Genomic DNA, 23,701 nt, shown 5'->3' on the forward strand with positions numbered 1-23,701 from the left:
CATTTATCACAAAAAGTTCAAATTATGTGTTTTGAGCTATAAAACAAGAAAAAATAAATTATTTTGTGCAGTGCCTCCTGCAGCTAGAAACTAAGGGGAAGCTCTTTGCTGGTATACACTAAGGATGCAAATATACATTTGTGCATGCAATGATAGATGCTGGCAGCGGGTGAGCAGCAGGAAAGGCAGGGTTGTACCTCCAGGGACACCAGCATTTGGGGAGCTGGGATCTGTACCTGAGGAAATCTACAGCAAAAGGTGAGGAAAGCTGAGAAAACTTGGTGAGACAGGGTTGTTTGTTCTGTGGTGAATTTCTTCTAAAAAATACAGTATTTACACAGATGCTGCTCTAATCTCAGTCACCTTGTATAAGTATCAAATTCATTTGGGTTCTGAGACCTGCCTCAGTGTATTTAACTCCTATACCTAAGCACTTGCTATTTCACCTTCTGAGGAAACATAACCAGATGTCTAGCTGATTTTTTGAAATATGACACAACTGAAAAAAATGCTGGGAATTGCTCTACCTCCTCCTAGTCACTCGACATTTGTAGAATTTTGCTTCAACAGTTTTTTAAGTATCCTTGAAAAGCATGTGCATGTACATACATAGCAGAAAAATAAGTTAATTGTCTTGCATGTCTTTCTGGTGTTTGAGAAAAGATTCGCAGGAAAAGGATTATGGTGAAATTTTGTTTCCCCCTTCTGCACTTAGTAATTTTCCTCTGATTCTTTTCTGCTTGAGAAGACTGTTAGAGATTGCTGCTTTCTACCTTTCTGTGACTGTCTTAATTAGCAGGAGCACACAGCCCGCGCAGCTGGGGCTTTGATGCCTTGCTCACTATTGCTTCCCACTCAGAAGATTTCCATTCATTCCGAGTTGGTATCCAGCCCAAAGCCCTGGCTTCCTCCTGAGACCCTCAGCGTGTCTACAGGACTCCAGTTTAGTATTCACTGGAAGAGCTGCACTGATGCTCCCTCGCTAGACCTACAGGCTGCTGGCTAGAGCCATAAGGGAACGGGAGGAAGAATTAGCCTGTGTGTTTATGTGGCTGTGCTCCAGTAAATATTTTGATGCATCTGCTGCCAGCTCTGGTCTGAGGGAATCTACCTAGCATTTAAATTTTGATGGGGAGCTGTTTTGAATAATAACAGTGCAGCCGGCTGTGAGTCAATGCATGTGTGTTGACTTAAAAAAAAACCCTCAAAGCTTAACGCTTGCTGAATGCCGAGCTGCAGTGCTTTGCTTTTTCCCTCCTCCTTCCTTCTTTTCTTTCTTATCTGGACTTCCTCTGTTTTGTTTTGTTCTTGGGGGCATTTCACATAGATTTTGTTCACTGCCAGGGGAGGGGTGGGGTAAGAGGAATAAAAAAAAAATCCCAGCCAAAATAAATCCTCCCCAAAAACTCACGAGTAGCTTTTGCAATGGGTGCTGTCATGGGTACGTTCTCTTCTCTACAAACGAAACAAAGAAGACCATCGAAAGGTAAGACCTCCTGTTATGCTTTTCCTGTCCCTTTGGTTTATTTGCTGTGGGAGACATTTGCATGGGGAAGGGAGGAGAAAATGAACATGTGCCACTGGCAAGTAACCTGGCAATGTTTTTGTGAGGGGGAATTTGCAGAGGAGAGTGGGATGCTAGGTGGTGGAGAAAACGTGGGCATGAGGAAATTGCTGTGGAGGGGCTTGGGGGTTGAAAATAATCTGAAATACTGTAATCTTTCATGCAGGCATGTATGAGGAGGAGAAACTCAGTGGCTTCATATGCATAGTGCTTGCAGAAGAGACCTGTTTATTTCTAAATCCCATGCTGTAAAACCCTTTGAAGAGGGAATAAAATGTAGATATACAGCAAATTCTTCCCAATACCTTTGTGTTTCTGTCTCAGGAAGGATTGTTAGATTCAGTAATCCAATACCAAGTGTGCAGTACTAATGATGTGTGCTTTATAAAGATTAGCAAGAGGGGGAAAAAATTAGGATGTTTTTGTAAAGAAGGAGAGAAGCAGAAGATCATGAAAAATGAGGAAGTAGGCAGCAATTCCAGGGATTTTAATAATTAAATTCATAAATATTGCCTATAAATGCTGATTTTTCAGGAGGTCTGGTTTGTGTAGTATTTGTTTGAGCCTTGCTCAATTTTCTACAGGGTTAATTAAAAAATTGCAGGGTGTTGCTGAGCAGAAAGTTGAAAGCACTGTCAGGGGCATATCCATACCTTACAGAATGAGTACTGTTTAGAAAACAAAAGGAAAAGCTCTATAACTTCAGCATTGTTTGTGCTATTTAGAAATATTCTCTGCCAGAACCTCTGCATTATGCAGTCTCTTGGTATTTCTAGGGGGGGGTCTCTATTTCCACTGGATCTGTTGCTCTGTTCATGTATATGCTTTTGAACTGCAAGCTAGTATGGATTTTCTTGCAATTTAAGTTGAAGACTGTCTTAGGAAATATCAAACACCAATTAATCATGCAAAAGAAGTGGGCAGGGGTTTGTGAGGAGATTTGTTTGTGGCAAGTTTGTGAGCAAGAGCAAAAGTCTGTGTTCCTGATACCTGTAGGGTAACATTTTATGTTAAAGTGTGTGTACATGGTTTACAGTTCACCTTTCTGTGTTATTGTAATGCCCCCATGACTGTGCAGTTGTTTGGGACATGTATGATATTACTTAAAATGTAAGAATAGCTGTGTAACTGTCTAAGCACTGAGTGACACCTGAAGCTGGGAGACTTGTGTTTAGGCACTGCAGTACACAAGAACTGAACAGGATGTGCTGGGCATGGTGGCTGCTGTGACACCACAGGGTGTCTTTTCCACCTGCCAGGAACCTGGGAGCTGATTTCCACTAAATGTAGATAATTTGTGGCTGAACATATCCATTTTCTATGACTTTGTTGTCTTTTGATTGGCTCTGCGCTCTAATGGATGCAAGCCATTGCTTTTTATTGGCAGTCACCTGTGGTAAAAATCCAGGATATGGTCACACATTTTAACCTTTACATTGGAATTCGATCTTGCTGATGCATGCTGGCATTGGTGGTTCAGCTGTATTTATCAAAACCTGTGTTCCCAGAGTTATGTCCTCTTGGCTCTGATGTGTTATCTGTGTGGTTTGCTGATGTGTTTTACACTGACTGTTAGCACTTCACCTTGTGAGCAGTGAAACACTAATGTGTGCTGGGCTTGAATACAATCTGAAATTGTTCTTTGGGAGTTAAATAGTCAATCACTGCTACATGAAGGACCAACTCCTTGGTGCTCCCCGCATGTTCCCTCAGCATTTCCTTCAGTCCTCAACCATCCTGGTGGCCTCTACCCAACCATGCTCTAGCATTTCAGTCTTTCTTGGTCTATGGAATCCAAAATTGGGCCCAGGACTCTGGCTGTGCTTGCCCAAGTGTTGAGCAGAGAGAAAGGATCATTCGTCCCTATGTTTGCTGAGTGGCTATTGGTGCAGCTTGATATGGGGGCTTCTCTGCCAGAGAGCAGCTGGCTAGTGGTGCCTGGGTGCCACTAAGGTAATGCAAAGGCCTGGAGAAATAATTGTGACAGGGCTAGATCAACACCTCTACAAATGCTCTCTCATGCTAGTATGTGCTCCTCCAACTAGAGCAGCTCACAGCAGTGTCTGAAGCTCTGGTTCTCTGGTGTAATAAAGTAAAAGCAAAAAACAGGCATTGTTTCAAGAACAGGTAAAAGAAACTGGTCATGTCTAAAGTAAGGAGGTTCCAGAGATGAGTTAATACCAGGAAGCCCATGGTGGGTCAGGGCAGACTGGGTGCTTGTGGCCCATGCTGAACCCTTCCCGCTTCAGCACGTGATGCAGCTCTGCCTGTGCTGCTTGCTCTCATGTCCGGCTGTGGACATGCTTGGGGTTTTGGCAGTGGGACTAGGGCTGGTGTGGTTATTCCAGCTCTGAGCAAAAAGGCTGGAGAGGACATATTAGCACTGTTCAAGAATACGAGATCAAATTGCTTGTTCTAATGAAAATGGGGAGCCTGAATCAATAAAGGCAGGAGTGACATAGGAATTGTCAAGTGGAGAGCAGTGGTCCATCAACTATGAGCCCTTGTCTCTGAGAGAGGACAGCATTGTGTGTTTGTACATGAGAACATCATTTGCTTGCCTCAAATGTGAAAACTTAATCCAATATAATTGGGCATTTTGTGTTGGCAGGTTAGGACTCACATGCCCTGTCCCGCAGGATAAAGATTTTTGTTTCTTAGACTTGCAATACTATCAGTAATGCTGCAGAAGCTTTCCCTGTTCACTGAAGTGTCCCTGGACACTCTGTGAGTTTTGTGCTGTTTGCTTTGGGAGTGGCTTGGGGCAGTTCCACTGATTATTTGTACATTTCATTAGGAATTGTCTCCTGTTGGGATTCTTGTCTGCCTTTTCCAGCATTCTGAGTTGACCTACTAAAAGATAATACCTCTTTCTACCACATTCACTTTGCTAATGTGTCAGACCAGTGTTCCTGGGATGCTGGTGGAGACTGGCTGAGGTCCTGGGGACAAGCTGAGCCAGCAGCAGTGGTGGTTGGTGGTCTGCTGGGCTGTGTTTGGCAGAGCTTCTCCAGCAGACTGAGGGAGGCGATGCTCCTCCTCTGTGCAGCACTGGTGACACATCTACAGTGCTGTGTCTGGTGCTGGACTCCCCAACATGGAAGAGATGAGGACCTACTAAGCTGAGTCTGCTGAGGGACCCTGACGAATATGAAGCAATTGGAGCATTTGACATACAGGGAGAGGTTGAGAGAGCTGGGGTTGTCCAGCCTGCAGCAGAGGAGGCTCAGGAAAGTCTTAATCAGGGTGTATGAATACCTGAGGAGGCGGGAGCAGAAGTGATGGAGCCAGGCTCTTCTTTCTGGTGCCAAGGGGCAATGGGCACAAACTGAAATAAAAGAAATTCTGCTTGAGCATAAGGAAAAAAATTACTTTGAGGGTGACTGAACACTGGAAGAGACCCCACAGAGGGACTGTGGAGTCTCCAAGCTAGGAGGTACTCAAAACCCAAGTGAATACAGTCTTGAGCCATAGTTAACCGGGCCTTGAAGAGGGAGCTGGAGGTCCCATCCGACCTTATCTACCCTCTTGTTCTGGGATTACTGTCACTTTGAAAATCCTGAAGATACAAGGAGTTGAGGTGTTGGCATCAGGAAGTATCATTCAAAGCTCGTTATGAACCAAATGCCAACAAAGCTGACTGTTTGGTCCTCTCTTTAGTACATTAGTCGTTAGTGCTTAGACAGATAGTTGAGAGGGGCTTGAGACTATCAAGCTGCTTGTATATTCTCCTGCAAACATAAGCAATAAATCAATAGATGAGGGGAAAAAACCCCATCAAAACCACAGCACTAAAAAGCAGAGCGCCAGCACAGCATATAATGTGCACGCAAATGCCTCTGATTTCAACTAGATGCAGAAATAGAGATTTTTTATTTTTTAATGTTTTTACAGCCTGCATGCAATCATGACCAAATTTGTGGCTAGAATCAGCCATTTCCATATTTGCCATGGAAACGTTTGGATTAGCAGATTGCTAAAGCAGGGGGAGTTTCTCGTTTTGAATTTCTGGTACTGCTTTCTGTACCCGAGTTCTTTTGTTTATTCTCTAAATATGCCCTCACCCCTACCTCCCATAGTGAAAAGTGAAATATTACTCAAATATTTCTCAATACCTGAATCTTGTTTGGATTAGATCTACAGTCTCTGACCCTGACAGCAGCAGCACCATTTTCAGTTGGTACTATGAGTTTCTTAAATGTGAGTAACCATGTTTTGATCCAAGACCACCCAAAGCAAGACTAGTAAGAGAAGTCTGGCACAGTTTTTTAATTTTGCTAGAGCTAACATCAGAAATTCACTTTGCTTAAAATGTCATTTGTGTGATTTTTACAGTGAGTAATTTCTAGGCTTTCTCTTGAAATGGCTTGTTGTCCAGAATGATCAGGATTTGTGCCTGACCAGCTGTATTTTCAAATGCTTTACTTACCAGGAAACCAACTCTGCTTGACTTTGCAGTCTTCATAAGAACATCAGATTTCCCTGAGCTCCTAAGGTTGCTGGGTCATGGCTGTGCCCTTTCAGTTCCTTGTGCTAGAACAACCTGCTTCTCTGCTCAAAAGGGAAAAAGTGATTCAGTTGTGTTTCAAGGTACGGGCCCTTTTCAAACTTAATACAGCCATGGAATGGAGATGATATATTTGAGCAGGGAAGCTGCCTCAATATTTACTTTGCCCACTACATACTGTAGCAAAAGAAAAGCTTTGAAAGCTCCCCTTCTCTTGTTTCTTTCTGCTCCTCGAAGAAACTTGACAACTTGCCACTATTGTGAATGAATGTATGTATTCTAAAGACTCAGACTGTGCTCTGGGTATTTTCTGGGTATTTTCTTATATTGAGAGAAGATTAGTACTTACCTATTTTCCTTCTAGAGCAAGGACTGTATTGTTCTCACAGGTTGGAGACCTGAGCAGGTGCTTGAGAGAATGGAAGAAATGGCTGACTCGGTTTCTCCTGGCCGTGCCCAAGAGCCAATATTTGGCACTGATACTCCACTTTTTCTCCCTGGTCTTGTCTGATTGTCGTCTAATACAGCCTGGCAGGTCAAGTCCATGATCATCTGCCTGCACTGAAAACTGAGGATTTGACAGGCAGATTTTTCAAGGGAATTACCTTTGTAGAGAGTGTACAGAACAGTTCTCAGCAACAAAACAAAAAAAATGTAAGCACTCAAATCAGAAAAAAATTGGAAAAATTGTGACCAATAAGTGCTTGTCAGAACATGCCTCTTTGCATGAAGCATTTTGGCTTCTCTGAAGCGCAGAGAGGTGTGGGAGGCTGCATGGTGTCACAGCAGCCAAACATCCTGGCCATGTGGCTGCCACACCTGTGATGGATGGCTCAGAGGTGAGGGAGTTGATTTCCTCTGGCTTCCCTGTGTCCTGCCAACCAGAGTTCACCTGACTGTGGGGTTAGAAGTGATCAGGTCTTATGGACTCATGACTGCTTCCATTCCCCACTTCGTCTTTCAGCCAAAATTTCTTTACCTCCCATGCATGTGCTAGCCCTAAATTCCTTGCTTTACCTTCAAGTGACTCCTGGCAGTTAGGCAGAGTGATCTCCAATAGCTGGTCTTAAGAGTGGATAGCAATGATAAAATTAAAATAAGCTATGTGTGTCCCTGATTGCTTCCCACAGGCATACAGCTCCTGCCTGAAATGCTGCAGTCAGACACAGCTTGGAAGTTTGGAATAAAATAAAATGGAAAAGTACAGGAAAGTACACTACAGAGTGTTCTATGTTGCATTAGCCTACATGTCAGCAGATTTCCTGCCCATGGGTACAGGTACTGTGTGCCTCTGTGCATGCAGCATGTCCGTGCAGAGCCATGAAATCCCACCACAAAGAAAAGAGGATATCAGAGACTTCAGCTCTGCAGGCCAGTGCTTTGAAGTTTCATTTTTTTCCCACAAAAATTCAAAAGAGTAAATAAAAAAATACTTTCTAACTTTTAATTTTCAGCCTTGGTAATCACTTGTCATCACTGCCTCTTCCAGTGTGCATTACTGGATATTTGATATTTGGAATGGGCACTGGGAAGCAGTTGGATTTTTTGCAACTGAAAATATTTAATGCTGTAGATGTGAAAAGCTTAGACCTTAATACACTCCAGAAGTTTTGGGCAATTCCTAGCTTTAGAATTATTAATGTCACCAAATATATAAATGAGAGTCAGTAAGGGTTGTACAATTTTTTTTAAGAAAATACTGAAGAAAGAAGTAGGGTAAGGTAAACCAAGGCAGATTATGAAATTGTTCTGATTTTAGTCAAATGTGAGAGGAAAATAAAGAAAATTTTATTTCTCTGCTTACAAACCCCTGGTCAAATAGTTTATTTTTATATTTATTTAAGCTTTGTTTAAAAGACTGAAGGTTTACAAATTTTTCAAATGTGGATTTTTTTTTTTAGCTGAAATGTTTTATAATTCAAAATCATTATTAGTTATAATTATTTCCTGAAACTTTCCAAACTGAATGAATTGGCTTGTGGTTTATTGTAGTTTTAGATGAGAATGCGTGTGACTGTGACTTCCTTGCAGTGGGCGACAGAACTGGGTGATTATGTCAAGTGTTGTTGTGTTTCTTATTCAAAAACATTACCGAGAGACTGTCATGGCACAGAGATACAGAAAGTTTGAGTACCTGCTCAGGATCTCTGTGTCCTGTTGCTGCCCACTCCATGGCTATTTATAAGGTAAGAGCCTTCTGCATCTCTCTGAGACGCATTTTCCAGCAGGTGCAGAGTGCTCTAGGCACCTCATAACCATCCCTGCAGGAAGGGGCAGAACAGCCTTGGGTATCAGCTAGGAAATGCAGGTAACAGCTGCATGGTAGCACAGCAGCATTTTTTTCCAAAATATATTTAGTATTCCAAGCAATGTGTTTAATTTTTCTCCTTTTATTTGTTTGAGATGCCAGAGAGAAGGGGAGTAACTGTTATTATAAGATGGATCATACTTAACAAATAAAAAAAAATATTAAAAGTGTAAACTGCATGCATGTTTTCAAAATAGGCAAGTCAAAATTGCAGGCAGCTGTGTCCAGATGTCTCCAGTCTGTGTCGCTGTCAGGTGATGTTTGTCCAGACTGAAAAGGATACAGATAGTGGCCAGTTCATGTCTACCTTACTTCTGCCAGCACTGCTCAGTGCAGAGAGGCTCTGAAGAGTTTGAACAAAGCACAGTATAACTGATTAGAGGTTCATGGTTAGTGGGTTTGGAGGAGGCAGGGCAGGGCTGTGTGCTAGCAGGCAGCCGTGGGGCAGCAGAGTTGTCTGGGGGTCTGAGCTGCTACTTGCAGGAGGGGAGCTGGCCTGGCTCTGGTACAGGACGTTTTAAGGAAGACATGGAAAGGGTAACAGAGCCATTCTTTCCTGGTACAGATCCACTACATCTGTTTGGCTTTCCTCAATCCAAACATTACTTTCTTGACATATTCAACAACCACAGCTTTTCACACACACACACCAATGTTTGCTTTCTCTTGCTCCACAAAAACCCCTTCTCTCCCAAACTTGTTCTGTAGGAGGCTGGTTGGGAAGTGCCCAACCAGTGCCCAAATTTCTGTAGAATGGCCACAGCTGCAGTCTGTAAAAGCCAGTAGGTGTTGCATTTAGATGTTGCTTGGGGTGAATGAGCAGGAAAGGCCTTTGCAGGGTTTTACAGAGATGTTTATTTCAGCCACGCATGGATCCAGGGTTCAGGGAACAAAGGCTCTTGTGAGGGTCCAGGTCTAGTACATGGGATGAGCAGGTGGGGAAAACATCAGAAACCAATTATCAGGGGACACGAGGGTGCCACAAGGGAAGTGCCAGGTCAGAGGGCCAACAGGGAATTTGGGTGGGAGTGACCGAAAGGCTGACGGACAGGGAGAGGGCACGGGGCTGGCCGAGCGAACAGAACAGGGGTTGCATTCCCTAGTTGGGAAAACCTTTCTGGTTCTCCACAAGTAGGCACAGCACATTTTATATTGTGGCTGAGAACAGCTAATGGAGAACAAGGATGTGAGGATACATGTGCTGCTGGAGGCAGGTTTCTAGGAAACCTGTGAGCATGGTTTTACTGAGGGCTCCTTAGTGGAACAGGGGAGTGTCACTAGGAGGGGGGAGCTGAATTACAGCCTGCCAGAGATCAGTGCTGAACATCAGGGGCTTTTAGTGCTCTGACAAAATAAATGCTTCTGCCTGTCAAATTTATATGCAGGAAAATATGGATAAAACAAGTCACATTTACAAGATTTACCTAGTTAGAGCATGGTTTCAGAAGCACAGCTCAAATGTTTTGACAACTGTTCTAACTTTGCTGCCTGCAGGTCAGGGCCAAGCTCTGAGGTATATTTTCCCAGGCTGCTTTTGCTCTATTCTGGTGAATGATCCTGCATGTCAGCCCCATAGATTTTTTGATAATCAGCTGAAACCTCAGGCAAGGACCCTGATTTAGCACGTCAAACTGCATGAGCTGAGGGTTTCTCCCTGTGGGGTACACACAGCCATGTAAAAGATGATGCTGTTAGCTCTCCAGCTGCAAAATATTGGGAGCCAGCAAACATCTGTGGGAAAGGACAATTTCCCTTAGGGAACCTCTTTCATCCCATGCAGGTGAGCCTTGTGGTTCAGTGGGGACCATCAGCACCCCTTTGCATTCCTAATTCACATAGTTCAAAGGACTTGTTGACCATGTTGCCATTTGAACTGGGAGCAATGCATGAAAATTAAAACTGGGAAGCAGGAAACTTTTATGTCAGCGCAGAGAGGATTGTTGCCTACTAATCCTAATAAGCCAGTGTAATTGAATTGGCACACTGGTTTACATACTTCACTGGGAGTGTCAAACATGACCCCAAACTGTGATGCTGGTGCCTCAGGAAGTTAAGGCATGTCCTTGTGTGGAGCTGAATCCCTGTAACATGGCGTTTGTTTTAGCCCATATTTTAACATGGGAGCTGGCAGAAGGTCTCATTTGCACTCTTGCGCATACAGAATTAGCCAGGCTGCAGACAGCTGGGGAGAGCTACATTAGGGCATGAGGAAAATTCTGCCTGGGTGGTCACTTGTAGTGTACTTAACAATGGGTAAAGGTAAGCATGTGCAGTTCTGCAAAGGAGATCAGATCCCACAAGGTCCTGTCCTGTTTGTGTAGGCAGCAGCTGGGCCTGCATGCAGAACAAGATTTGGTACTGGGACAGAAAGTCCACCAGAGACTGATCTTTCAGGAGAATGCCTTTCATTTCCAGGGCTTTAAGGCATCAAAAGGGGCTATTTACATTAGCAATTTGGTATCCTCTTCTTGGCAGGAGCTATGGACATTACAGCTGAGCCCCATCGTTTCTAATCACCTCTTCAACTGAGCACCGGGCTCACTGCAGCCGTCCAGGAAAGTATGAAGTAAAAAGAAAGGTATTTTCTAATCAGGCATTTTTCTGGGCAATGCCATCAGCTATAGCACTTTACATGACTACATTTGTATTTCTTGTAGATGATGTATTTTCTCTTTCCTCTGTCCTCCATTATTAATGGAGGTGAAGTACTTGCAGTTCAAAAGCTTATCTGGTGCTGGAGAGAAGTGTGCTGTGTGCACTTTACTCAGGTGCTGGTTGCTGTGGCTGCTCAGCAATGCAAGGAGAGATCACTGTGTCATTCTGCGTGTCACTCACAGCACAATCATGTCCAGGTGAATGATGTGCAGGGTAAACGTGAGTAGGGCTGTATCTGTTCACGCAAATCCATTATCATGTTGTGTGTGCTGCTGGTTTGTAAAACCTACAAAGTTGCTAGATTAAAAATTTGGTTCAAACCTGAAACTTTTCTTTATCCCATGGAATTTGTGAGGTGTTTTGGAAACTGTGGAAATGCTTAGACTTGGAATGAATTTCATTATGGCTCTTGCCATTGTTTGTATTTACCAAAACTGTCCCTTTATGAGTTGTTGCCTGGAAATTATTGATGGGGGCAATGACCTGGTAAAAATTCTTAACCTCTATCTGTACCAAAACCAGGCTGCCAGTTGTTGGAAGCTGCTAGGGTGTTCCAGAGCTGAGGCTGAGCTCATAGGCTGCAGGGCCGCAGAGCGCAGGTGCCGCTTTGCTGCTCCCCTTTGTAGGCACCTGGCCTTCCAGAGGGACATGCTCCTGTTTGGAGACCAGTGCCCTGAAATATCGGTATAGTTTACAATCAGACCCTGTATTTTCACTTTATATGCCTGAATTCTGTGTGGAAATAATAGTTTAAAATAATGAAATAAATACAAGGGACATTCACATCTGGTAGTGTTTTCCACCTGCAAGAAAGTTTCAAACCCTACTGAATTCCTGAATAAACCAAAGCAATTGAGCACACCTTTGATCCTCTCCCTGTTCCTTTGAAGAGAGGCTTCCTTGCAGATGCCCAAACAAATAAAACTTGTTTACTTAATGTTTCTGTCTTGTTAGCCATGAATATAGAGCAATCTGTTTAAAAAGCTTCATTTCCTTGTAAATTAAACTGCTGAGGCAGGACGGTGGGAACGATGCTGCAGAAGATCTGATTATGCTTTTCCTGTGAGTGGGTGGAAATGCCAGGTCTGCATCTTCACAGTACCTGCTGCTCTGTATTTGCCAGTCTGCAGGTTGGGGACATAATACTGCCAAGCTGCTTGGTGCTCTTGGGCATCCTCATCAGCTTGCTGGCCTTTTTTGTGTGATAGCTGTTAGAGATGCAGAGTTTTGCCTAAGTTAATTGCTTGTCACTAGCCTGCGTGTTGTGATTCAGTTTTGTTGTAATTTGTAAGCATTATGAGTTAGCTCCCAATCATGTGGGATTTAGGAGAGTGGGAGGCCATGGTTAAGACATCCTCATTCATGTTGTGCTTTGCAGTGTCAGATAGCACAGAAACCATGAGGTAGGGGTGTTTTGAGATCAGTAATGGTTGTGGACAGTGGTCCTAGGGGCTCCAATGAGAACATTTGTGATCATCCAGAAGTGGGAATGTTTGAGAGTGTTCTTTAACTGGTGCCAGGGTGGGCAGAGGAAAGTGGAACTGCACAGAGCTAGGCTGGGATGTGTGTGCATGGAAATGAGCATCACCTTTCTGAGGACTCTGTGTGGTGTTTACTGTAAGATCCTGTACAGAATGAACAGATGTCAGCAGTAACTGCACAAATCTTCATGTTTTAAATCCTGTGTGTGCTTTGAAATCTGTGCTTTATTCTGATTCAGGGCAAGGTGCCTTTTCTTCATCAGGTTGAGGTTACATCAAACAAAGTTAATATTTGTTAAGGGCAAAATAATGTGTATTTTCTATTTTCCTTCTGTTTCTCTGATTTTGAGTCTGATCTTTCAGACATTTTGTATTTTAATCCATTTTTTGCTTCGAAATGTGGTGTGAAGGTACCTGCAGCAGGGAGAGAGCAATTCAGAGAGAAGACAACAGAATAGGACTTAAATTCTAACGAAGACAATATTAGGGTGGTTTCTAAGCCTGGTTCCCAAAGAGCAACACATTTGTTAACTGAATGTTTCTTGTACTAGTAAGAGAGCCTTGAACTGATTTACATTTCATGGTCCACATAAATGTGGTGACACTGCCAAAATGATCTCTTTCCTACTTCTATTGTCATTGTAGACATTTCAGAAAATGGAGCAAAATGTTTTTCCTACGGTTTGATTCTTTATTTCATGCATATGCTTTTCTGGGACACGCAGTTCTGGAGCATGAGCAGAGTGCACATGCTGGAGTCTCTACAGGCTTGAGAGGCTTTGAAGCAGAGAATCTAAAGCATAAGTAAGGTATTTGCAGAATTAAAGCAAATTTAGAGGAACAGGGGTAGGGATTTTAAATTCCTGTAAATAAATCCAGTCTGAAAACTAGAGATAAGTTTTCACCTGCCTTTTGCTTTCATCCTAGAGATGTTTATTGGACAATGAAAGGAAAGGAGATATTTACAGAATGAAACTGCTCATAGATATGAGGAAAATCACTTGTGTTACTGGCTTCTGATGATGTTCACCGTAATGACCACATTATGGAAAGGATTTATCAGTTAACAGTCTTGAGTGCTAAACCTGCTGACACATGGCAATGCAAGGAAACACTGTTGGATAGCTTTATTTTTGCAGCACCCTAATTAGGCACCCTCATAAAATAGACATGTGGATTTGTAAATCCAGCTCCCCAAATCTCCTTGCTCTCCAGCTGGGACATATCTAGGATTCTGGACTCAAACATCTCAATCTGCCATGTCTTATTTTCCCTAAGCCCCAGTTTTTAAACTTCAGCAGCTATTAGAAAAGCATTACCCTACAGCATCCTCTGACTCCAGGAGGAAAGTCTGAAGCCATGAGGTAATTGCACAGGTATTTAACAAATCTTGTCGAGCTCAATTCAGCCTGGAAAGTTTGGGGCTGGCTTTGCCACCAACGCTACTCTCACCAGGGAGTCCCTTCCCATTTATTCGGGAGTTGCACATCTCTGTAATGCAGGAGGGCCGAGAGCAGAAGAACAGTAGGTAAATGGCCAGGCTCTCGCTCCCCTTGGTGCCGGTGTAACCCAGTTCCATTGGTGCCAGTATAACCCAGTTCCATTGGTGCCCGTGTAACCCAGCTCCGCTGGTGCCAGTGTAACCCTGGTGCCGGTGTAACCCAGTTCCATTGGTGCCCGTGTTACCCAGTTCCATTGGTGCCAGTGTAACCCTGGTGCCGGTGTAACCCAGCTCCATTGGTGCCCGTGTAACCCAGCTCCGCTGGTGCCGGTGTAACCCTGGTGCCAGTGTAACCCAGCTCCGCTGGTGCCGGTGTAACCCCGCTCCCGGAGCGCAGCGCGGGCTCCGTGCGGGCTGGGCTGGGCTGCGCTGTCCCGCCCGGCGGTGCCGGAGCGGCTGCGCCTCCTTGGCGGCGGCTCCAGCAGAGGTTGATGTTCCGGCGCCCGAGGAACGCGGGGGGCCCTACACACCCGATTTTTCTGAGTTGTTCAAACAATGTAGGCGTTGGAAGCAAGGGAGAGGCTTGTGTAACAGCGGGTGGTGTGTGCCTTGGGCTCTGAGTAGAAATGTACTTTGCTTAAGAGCTTCCTCTTGAGCAGCCTCCACAGCTTCCTTTAAAGCCTAATAGGACATGTCTTTCTGTGCAAGGGTGGCAGGCAGAAGTAGGACAGGGCTTTGTCATTTTGAAGTATTAATACTGATCACCAAAAAAAAGTGCCAAAAGAGATAGGGACTTTAACAAATATGATGAAACTTTGGAGATAATTTATTTTTTTATTACAGCTGTTATTGTATTTGGTGTGAAACACAAAATATGTTTTGATAGATCCTTTCCCTGGTGGAAAAGAGAACAAAAAGAAGAACCCAAATTTACTCTTGATTGAAGCCTTTTGAATCCTGAATGTTTTTTTCCACAAAAGGTAGTGTTCTGAAAGAAACGTTTAATTTCCTAAAGAAAACATAAAGTGTGGCCAGCACAAACTGGTACTGTCTTCTGAAAGAGTTTTAGCAAGTGTGTGGGATAATAAATCACCCAACATCAGCCTTGGCACCTGTGCAGGGTTGAAGAGGAATACAGCATCGCTCTGGCGTATCCATTTGCTTCTGCATGAAAATTACCACATCAGCTATGTTAAAAGAGATTCTGCATGTGCAGTGTCTATATGATTTACACAGTGATTTAAATATCTGTAAATATCAACTCTCTGAGGAATTTTGTCTGTTGTGGCTCACATCTTATGCTGTAAATTTATCTGTAAATGTCATCTTTTACTAAGGTATTTACAAAATTTAAAATATTTTTGGTAATTATCTGTAAATATTAGCTTTATTGTTGGCAGCAATAGTTTGTTTTCTCATAGAAAAGTGGGAGGGAACCACTGTTCTGGCAAGTGAGAAGCAAATAATTTGGTTAAGTGTTGTCTTGGAGTAATTAAATCCAACAGCAGTAGATATTCAAAGTGAAGTTCAGCAGTGTGATTGTGGCTGCTAAAGGCAGCTGTGCTGCATGCGTGTGTGAAGCGCAGGTTGGTGTTCCTCAGAGAAACTTTCCAACTGCACCTCTCACATTCACCATGTCCTGTGGAAGCCAGAGGAGTTTGGTGCTGCTGCTTTTCCAAAGTGTCTGGCAAGTGCTTCCAGAAGGTGTGTTTAGTAGATTCCCTGCATGAGCCTGTAGAAGTTTAGTCATTGACTGGGCAAATTGCGTTAAAAATCTCTTTGGAACTTGCCTGGTATATAACTATCTTCTGCAAGATAGTTGCAGGGGTCCTGCCCTGCCTCTTTGAACTCGTACACATTTCCTAATGTAGCTCTCAGTCCTGCTCTGTTCTCCCTTGCCTCCATGGGAGGGAGGTCTGGGCTCCTGTGTTGCCAGCTGTGCTCCTCATCCCATTGTTGCAGCCCTGGGCGCAGCAGGGCTGCAGTTTGCTCTATGGGCAAACACGCAAAAACCATCGGGTTTTCCCCTTGCTTTTGAGCCTGCGTGGAGGATTTGTACCTACAGCTGTTCTGTTGTGCTCATGTGTGGTTTGTGCCAAATGCAATCATTGCCAAAGAAAACTAATAGTTTTGGTATACGCTGTAGACTGTGTCCTAGATTCCAACTCAGCTCTCCTATGTACGAGTCCATAGCAGTACTGTGAGCAGTATGCTGTAGAAGGTGTCCCAAAGGACAGGATGTATGTGCACACATCTCCTCTTGTTCCTTGCCACACTACCAATGCATATGTAGTTTCATTTTAAGCAAAGCAACAGCATTTCCTGGGGCTGTAACTACAATCTATCTCTGCTTGTAATGGGATTGTAATTGGGATCCTGGGCCATTGTGTGTGCCCCGGTACCACTCTGAATTTGGTGAAATCATTGCACATGCAGTTCAGAAAACCATTCATATGCTGCTGAGAAACCGCACCACTTACTTTATAGAGAAGGATTATTGAATTAAGGTCATAAATTTATAAAGTGAACAGCTAGTTTTTTGTTTGTTTCAAAAACCTTTATTGCCTTCATCCAAGGATGTTGTCTATCTGTAATATAGCCTTTGTGGTGACAAATGGTTTTAATATTTGTCCCAGTTTGTAGCTTTTTCTTTTTTTCCTTTAGTCAAGCATGGCAGAAATAGGAGTGATTAATACTGAGAAAATTCTGCAGCTACCCAGGCTCATAAGTACTCATCCTGTCTTGGAGTATTCCACTTTCTCTTTTCATCTTTTCAAATAAGCAGATTAGATTTTGCCTGAACTCAAGACATTAAGCCTTCAAAAGATGAAGGTTTACTTTTTTAAGCTCTCTCAACAAAAATCCCAAAGTCTAGTCCCAGTCTTACTTCGTATGATGATCTGTTCCCATTGTTTCACCACTTCTTAAACTTCAGGGACAAGCTAAAAAAACAAAAGACAGAAGTGAATGAGGGTTTTGCCCCTGGCAAAATGCTTTGTTTCACTCTTACTGTCATGCCCAGCACAAACCTATCTCAGGAAGCCACCGGTGGGGATGACTGAGAAGGTGACCAGGAAGTTCCAGTCTAAATTACAGCCCTGTGTGTCCTCAGAGTGGACTGGTATAATCTTAAAGAACACAATAAGAGGCTAGGACAGAATGAGGAAGGGACAATGAATGTTCATTACAAAAGAACTGCATCTCTTTGAATATGAGTATAGAAGTCAATGTCAGGAGCCCACATGTATATTTTCTTAGGTATGATATTAATCTCTTTCTAGGACACTCAAGATTACCTCACCAGGGTTTATGTGTGTTTGTAAGTTTAAGCATAGTATAACAAAAAAGTGCCACACAAACCAGTTAAGTATTTTTCTGTGGATACATGCAACATTACTCCATGGAAGAAGCAAAACTTTTTTCTTTTAAAAATGGCATGAATTTCTAGTATCAATATATTTCTGCTTGTTTCTGCTTGTTCCCTAGTCTTAGTCATGGGAAGAGTTATTTGGTATCAATATGTTAAAAGAAAATGCAGAAAGAAAAATATAAAATAGAGGAAAGCAGATAATGTTATCAAGATGGCAAAGGGAATCCAAAGGTCTGTCAGCTTGGTCAAGAAAAGCTGGGGGAATAATTTTCTTCTGTCAAAGGAGGCTGTAAGAGCATTCAAGCAGGTAGGACTGGTGCCAGAGCAGTCAGTGTGAGCTTTTGGATCAGCCCTAATAAAGAATTGTTCAGCTACTCTGAGGTTTCGTTTTCACTTGGAGGAGAAAGTGACCCATTTGGTAAGCCTTTTGCTTTTCTCGTTATTCATGCTGCCTTATTCTTAGTGCTTGGCCTCATGAACCAGAGGTGAGGAACTCTCTGGGGCAGCAGTGCCTGATGAAGCCTGGGCTATAGTATTGCCCCTATATAAAGAGAGAGTTAGGGTCTTGGAAACCTTGAGGTCTATTATTGTCACAAGCCCTGTGAGACGGGACAGGTGGGGGCAGTGACTGATCACAGCAGGAGCTCCACAGCATCAGCTGTCTGGACACAGAAATTATCTGTGCTCGTCTTCCCTGTTAATCTCTTTTCCATGCTTGACAGTTAAGTGTGTCTATAATACATAGGGGAAAAAAACACCTCATGCTGTACAGCCCATTGTTAGGCTACTATAAAAGTTCATTGACATCCAACTCCTTCAGCTTTGGACCAGTAGTAGACTGTGGAACATGGCTTCTGTATCTTATTTTGAGTAGTTAAATTGCATCAACAAACCGCTGAGTCTTATCTATTACCATAATTAGCACCTGAGGATGGCAGGAGATGGTCTCTGAAAGCAGTAAGAAGATAAGGGAGATTAGCTTTGCACTCAGAGTGTTACTGAAGGCTTTGTGTGGGTTGGCTGAAACAGCTCGAGAAGCAGCAGGCATCAGTTTCCCTTGTAGCTGGAATGGGTTAGATGGAAGCTTTAGAGTGTGATGCTTTCCATCTCATCCGTATGCAAGCATAAGCAGAGTGCTTGTTCTTAGTTCTTAGATGCTGTATGACTGGCAACACAAAAGTGTGAACACTAACTATTCCTCCTCAGTTCAACCACCTCCATGTGTCCTCCCAAATACATCTCTTTTAATCTTATTTTCTTCTTGTCCAGAGTCTCAAAGGTGACTCGAGTCTGTGAGGACTTGCTGGGGTAGCAGGGCTGAGCTCCCTCCTCTGCTGTGCTTCTGGTTCATTCCCTTCCTGTGCACCATGCTCAGGATGAGCTCGGTTGTTAGTCAACAATGAAGCTTCAGAGATGTACACCTGAAAGTTGTGCCTTGCTTAGCTTGGTGTGCAGTGTGTGCAGCACCATCCCCTTGCCCAGCTGGAAAACCAGCAAAGTACAGGGAGCTGAGGAAACCTCAGTGACACTAAAACTGAGACTTCAGCTGTCAAGGCTCACACATTTTCTCACTGAGCAAGAAATAACCAAAGTAGACATCTCTGGATGTTGTAGAGGATGACAGTGTTATGCCACTCTTCATGAAGATGTGGGCTGCTGAAACAGCATGTTGAGTCCCAGAATGTTTCTCTTTCTTTGGCAAATGCTTTGTGTCACCCTTCACGTGAGGCTTTGAAGTTTTCCTGTAGGATTAGTAGGCTTTGAAATTTTTGTTTAGGATTAGTGAGCTTGTATCTGCTTAGGACATCTCTGGAGGCCTTTAATAAAGCTCTCAAACACTGTTCTGCTCATCCAGCTTTAAAACTGCTGTATTTTGAATAATAAAAGGGCCTTGGTGAAGAAGCTATTCCTGGTGCAGATTCTGATGGGGTATTGTCCTGCTGCCAAAACTTCTGGGCTGGTCTCCAGGTATTTTAGCACTGTTCTGATTGCTTCTTGATTGCAATATCCTGCTATTTTCTAAACCTTTTTTTTTTTTTTTTTTTCAAATATCTGCTTTTCCTGTTATGTGATTCTCCTTATTTTCTTCCCTTTTGTATTCCTTGTCTCTCTTCTTTCTCTGAGTGTTTTGCTCTTTCTTTTTTACCTCTTTCCACTTCTCTGTTCTCCTGTGGGGCAGTAACTTGTGACTCTTTCCCATTGCAGCTGCTAAAGAGAGTAGGGATTTCTTTCACAGGTGGGTGGTTTGAAGGGAATCTGGGTGGATTACACCTGAGAGACAGTGAGCCCTAGGCTCCCACTCCTCAGCTACCACTGCCCTCCTGGCTTTGGCATTTCAGCTTTCCTCAAGGCCCAGCAATCATCAAAAATGATGCAAAACCCTTCTGACCCTGGTTAGGGTAACACTCTGAGGTTACTTCCATGCGCCAATATTGAGGCTTATTCCTCCTGAGAAGCATTTTCTGCACTGCTTAAGTTTTAGGCACTGGAACATTCAGAAAGGAGAGAGCTGGGTGTGCCAGTGGAGCACATAAACTTCACAAAGGGGCTGCGTGTTTTGCGTTTCCTACAGAAGTTTTGTACTTGTTCTGTTTTGGGGCTGGATTTTCTCCTTTATGGTTTTCCCACCCCACTAAGTTTTTATTAACTGATTGTCTTGCGGGAGCCAAGAATTATGCCTGTTGATTTTGATTAAGAATCACACTTTCCCAGTTATTTCCATACACCACTTCTAAAGATTAAAAAGAGATTGTGCAGCAACCATTAATTCTTCTTAGACCATCCTCCGTGTTTTACAGAGCTATTTCTGAGAGATGAATGTGCTTCAGTTGGTGTTGATGCACCCTTTTACTGATTTCTGTGCTGAAATATAGACTAATATGAAAGATAATGGTAGCACTTCCAGCAGTTCCACGTCTGACTAGGCAGGGCCTTGCTCTACAGGTGCTAATTGTCTACACTGTTTTTAAGACTAGAAAATAAGTTACATTAATTACTAAAAATTTATTCCAAATCGTTTTGAAGTTAGAAATCATTGATCAATAAAGGTGAGATAAAATGCTGGGGCCTTTGGGGATTTAGCAATACATTCATTACATACATTGAACAAATTCAATACAAGAAATGAATCAATGTCTTAACTTGCCAGCAATGTAATGTAATATTTAATAAAATTTTGTCTCACATAATCTAGTGCAGGCCAGACTGGTGTATTTCTTCCATATAGTATCTGAAAAATTACTCTCCTTCCCCCAGTGAATTGCTGTTTGATATTTTCTGCAGAAGAGAATATGAAATATTAATAATAGGGTCAAACACTGCCCTTCCCCCAGGCATGTGTCCAGCTTGGTTTGGTCTGCAGCCTACCTGTCAGCGCCTCTCCACATGGCCATAACCCTGGGCAGGTGAAAGAGAGCCCTACAGAATGTAATACAGAATGGCAGCCCTGAGCCATCAGAACCAACAGCAAGATAAGTGCATTGTATATCACAGAAAAGATTGGATAAAGCAATAAAATGTTAAAATATATGGCAGTTATTCAGAAAGGAAAAATACTGTACTGGGAGATACCTACTAGAATGCACATAGACCTCTTAGTGTGCAGTATCAGTCCCTCAAATTCTTCAGAATAAAGATCTCAGTTAATCTCAGGTATATTTTCCAGACTGGTTTTTCCATGCCTATTTTCCCTTGTAGCACCCACACTGCTCACAGGGAGAGCCAAGCCATCCTCACAGGCGGGAGCCTCTCTGGACTGGCCTATCTGAGGTTTTGCTGGGAGTTTTCTTGCTATTTTCTTTCTGTGATAAAGACAGTGCATAGTGTTAGTGCACAGTGGTGTGGTTTCACCATGAGAGAAGCAATGGCTTGTATCTCTTGGATTATATTCAGAAGCACTGAATAATGGCTGAAGTGGATTTCCTATCCCTTGCTGAAACCCTGTACCAGCTACGTTAGTACTGACAAGCATCACATTCCATCTGTCAGCACTGTGGATGGCAGGAGATGCTTCTAATTACAGCTGCTGTAGGGGAATGTCCTCCCTCTACCTCTCAGCACAGAGCATGATGTCCAGGATGTCTGATGTATAATATGCTATTTTCTGCAAAGTTAGCTTTAGATAGAGTCTCTTCGTTGTCTTTGAATTCTTCATGTTTGTTCTGCTTGAAAGAGCAGCAACATTATTTAGCTGCTGTTCTCTGTTTATAAGGTACTGCTGTGTTATTAGGTCAGGGAATTCAATAAGGAATAGAAAAATTAAATTAGAACAAATGAAAAATGGACTTTGGAGGAAGTTCTAACTTCAAGGAGATGTCAGAACATACAGAAGAGTTTAACACTTAGGTGTGAGATAAGGCTTATATGTCTGATTTTATCAGCATGTCTGCAGAGCACACAGAGGTTATTGTGGTGTGTGCAGTCACAGTCTTGTTAGCATGACTCCAGCAAGAGCAGACGGAAGGGACGGGGGGAGCCCCTGGAGGGTTTTGCAAGAGGTTTTGCAGTTCCAGCGCCGTTGCTGTTACCTTCCTCTGTGCTACCAGACAAAAGCCAGGGCAGGGAATGGCTCCCTGGGCAGTGAACACTTTTGCCTGCTATGCTGCCATCCCTGCGGTGCCCTCTCACCTCTCGCTCTTCTCCTCCTAAACCAGCAAGTCTACTGCACATATGCCAAGGGAGACCCTGCCAGCCAAGCTGGTGTGAGGCCTGGATTAGGTCTCATGAGGTTGTGGCCAGTGAGACCTCTTCTAAACCAGCACTTTCTGTGGCACTGGGTCATCTCTCACCTGGCTGGGCCTTCTCTGTTCTTTGCTGTTCTATAGTCGTGTGACCTTTGTCACATCAAGTGACTCCAGTGGAGAATGTGTCCTTAGGGAAGCAGCAATTCCTACATCGTGTGAATTTTACAACCCTCTGCTTCTTTTCTCTTCTAATTGTTCCTGTTTTTACAAACCAAAAAGGGAAATTTATACATCAGGTGAAAAGCATTGGCTTGTCTGTCTCTGTACTTTGGGTCTGTACTGTTGAACCACAGATGTTCCATATCCCTCATTTAATAATGGGCAGCTGTTCCTGAAAGGATTAGACCTCTGTGTGCAGTTTGAGGTCTGTTGAATATTTATCACTAACCTCTAATGGCCATACACCTGGCACAACCACTTGGGTGTCATTTTTATGTTGGTTGCTGCACTGCAGTTGAGATTTCAATATTAAGACCAGAGGCTGAGGAAAGAGCAATCACTCCTGCTGGCACATGTTCCCTGAATGACATGCTGAAGTGATGAATTTGTGACATGTTCTTCATGGTAATATTAATAGCAATGATTACTGCAGATGACAGCAAATTAGATAGGAGAGGGTACCCCAATGCTTACTGCCTGACGCTGAATTAGTTTTGGCATTAATATTTCACTTCACTGAAGAGTAGCCCTTTAAACCTCTACAGTGCCCCATATTTTCAACCCCTTCCAAGAAACAGAAAATCAAGCTTGGGCTGAAAATGGGACATTGGCATTCAGGTCTGTGTGATGATTGCCCTGGGAAGAGTTGATTAAGTTGCACTGGTTAGGAGTTGCAACCTCAGCTAATTGTGAGGAAATCGGAAGCAGGGAGAAATCGCAAATTTTCTTTCAACTTAGAGACCAAAGCCTTATTTGTAAATGTGTGTTCCAACAGTGCTCAACTACAGGAGGTCAGCAAAAAGGTGATTCCATAAGATTTATTTCCATAATATTTTATATATGGTGCTTGGTAGTGGTAGGGCTTGAGGTTTTCTTGAATTTGTTTTTCCTTGCTTGGTTTGGCAGGGAGAAGCAAGGTTCAGTTTTTCCTTTTCTGCAGTTGATTCAGTGCAAACTTCTGTTGATCAAAAGCCCAAGTTGCAAGAAAGTCTCATCCTCAAAAGCTATTTAGATGAAAGGCATGTAATGAGAACTTCAAAGTGCTTAATGAGAAGCCACAGGCAAAAAAAACACCAAACCACTTAAAAATGCTCTTCTGCACTGGGTCAGCTGTTGTGTGATATTCGTGCCATGCCATGATGCAATGCCAGGACCGGGCTGATTGTGACCCGTTGGGCCTTGGTGTCTGGAAGACGTGTTCTGTATGGGTGGGAAAACATCCTTCTGCAGCCACTGTCTCGAGTTAAACAGTCTCTCCTAAATCCATTGGGAACTAGACTGTTTCATGGAACTGGTGTGAAGGTGTCCAAAGCAGTTGAAGGCGGGCAGGGATAGCAGGACACTGTACTTGAACATGGAAACATTAACTTTCTCTATGGTTAGCAGCTGTGGCAGCAGCTTCAATGTTTGTGTGACTATTTGGCTTTGGAATTCAGAGCTCATTTTATTATGCTTCCATTTTTCCCATGGTTTG

General features: G+C 43.2%; 1 protein-coding gene across 3 annotated transcripts in view; it reads left to right on the top strand.

The window, feature by feature from the left end:
• Positions 1 to 23,701, top strand: part of LOC130258692 (Kv channel-interacting protein 1) — a 236,706-nt gene that overhangs the window by 83,826 nt on the left and 129,179 nt on the right. The window contains exon 1 of one of the 3 annotated variants that reach the window (XM_056502315.1): positions 185 to 258. The exons of 1 other annotated variant lie outside the window; for it this stretch is intronic. Coding sequence is in view for 1 of the 2 variants with exons in the window: in XM_056502314.1 (XP_056358289.1) it covers positions 1,426 to 1,486 (61 nt within the window). In the remaining variant the exon portion in view is untranslated. Of the gene's footprint in view, positions 1 to 184; positions 259 to 1,110; positions 1,487 to 23,701 lie in introns of those variants that run through there. One more of the 3 variants, XM_056502314.1, reaches the window with a different exon arrangement.

Source organism: Oenanthe melanoleuca, chromosome 13 (genome assembly GCF_029582105.1).
Source record: "Oenanthe melanoleuca isolate GR-GAL-2019-014 chromosome 13, OMel1.0, whole genome shotgun sequence".
NCBI lineage: Eukaryota > Metazoa > Chordata > Aves > Passeriformes > Muscicapidae > Oenanthe > Oenanthe melanoleuca.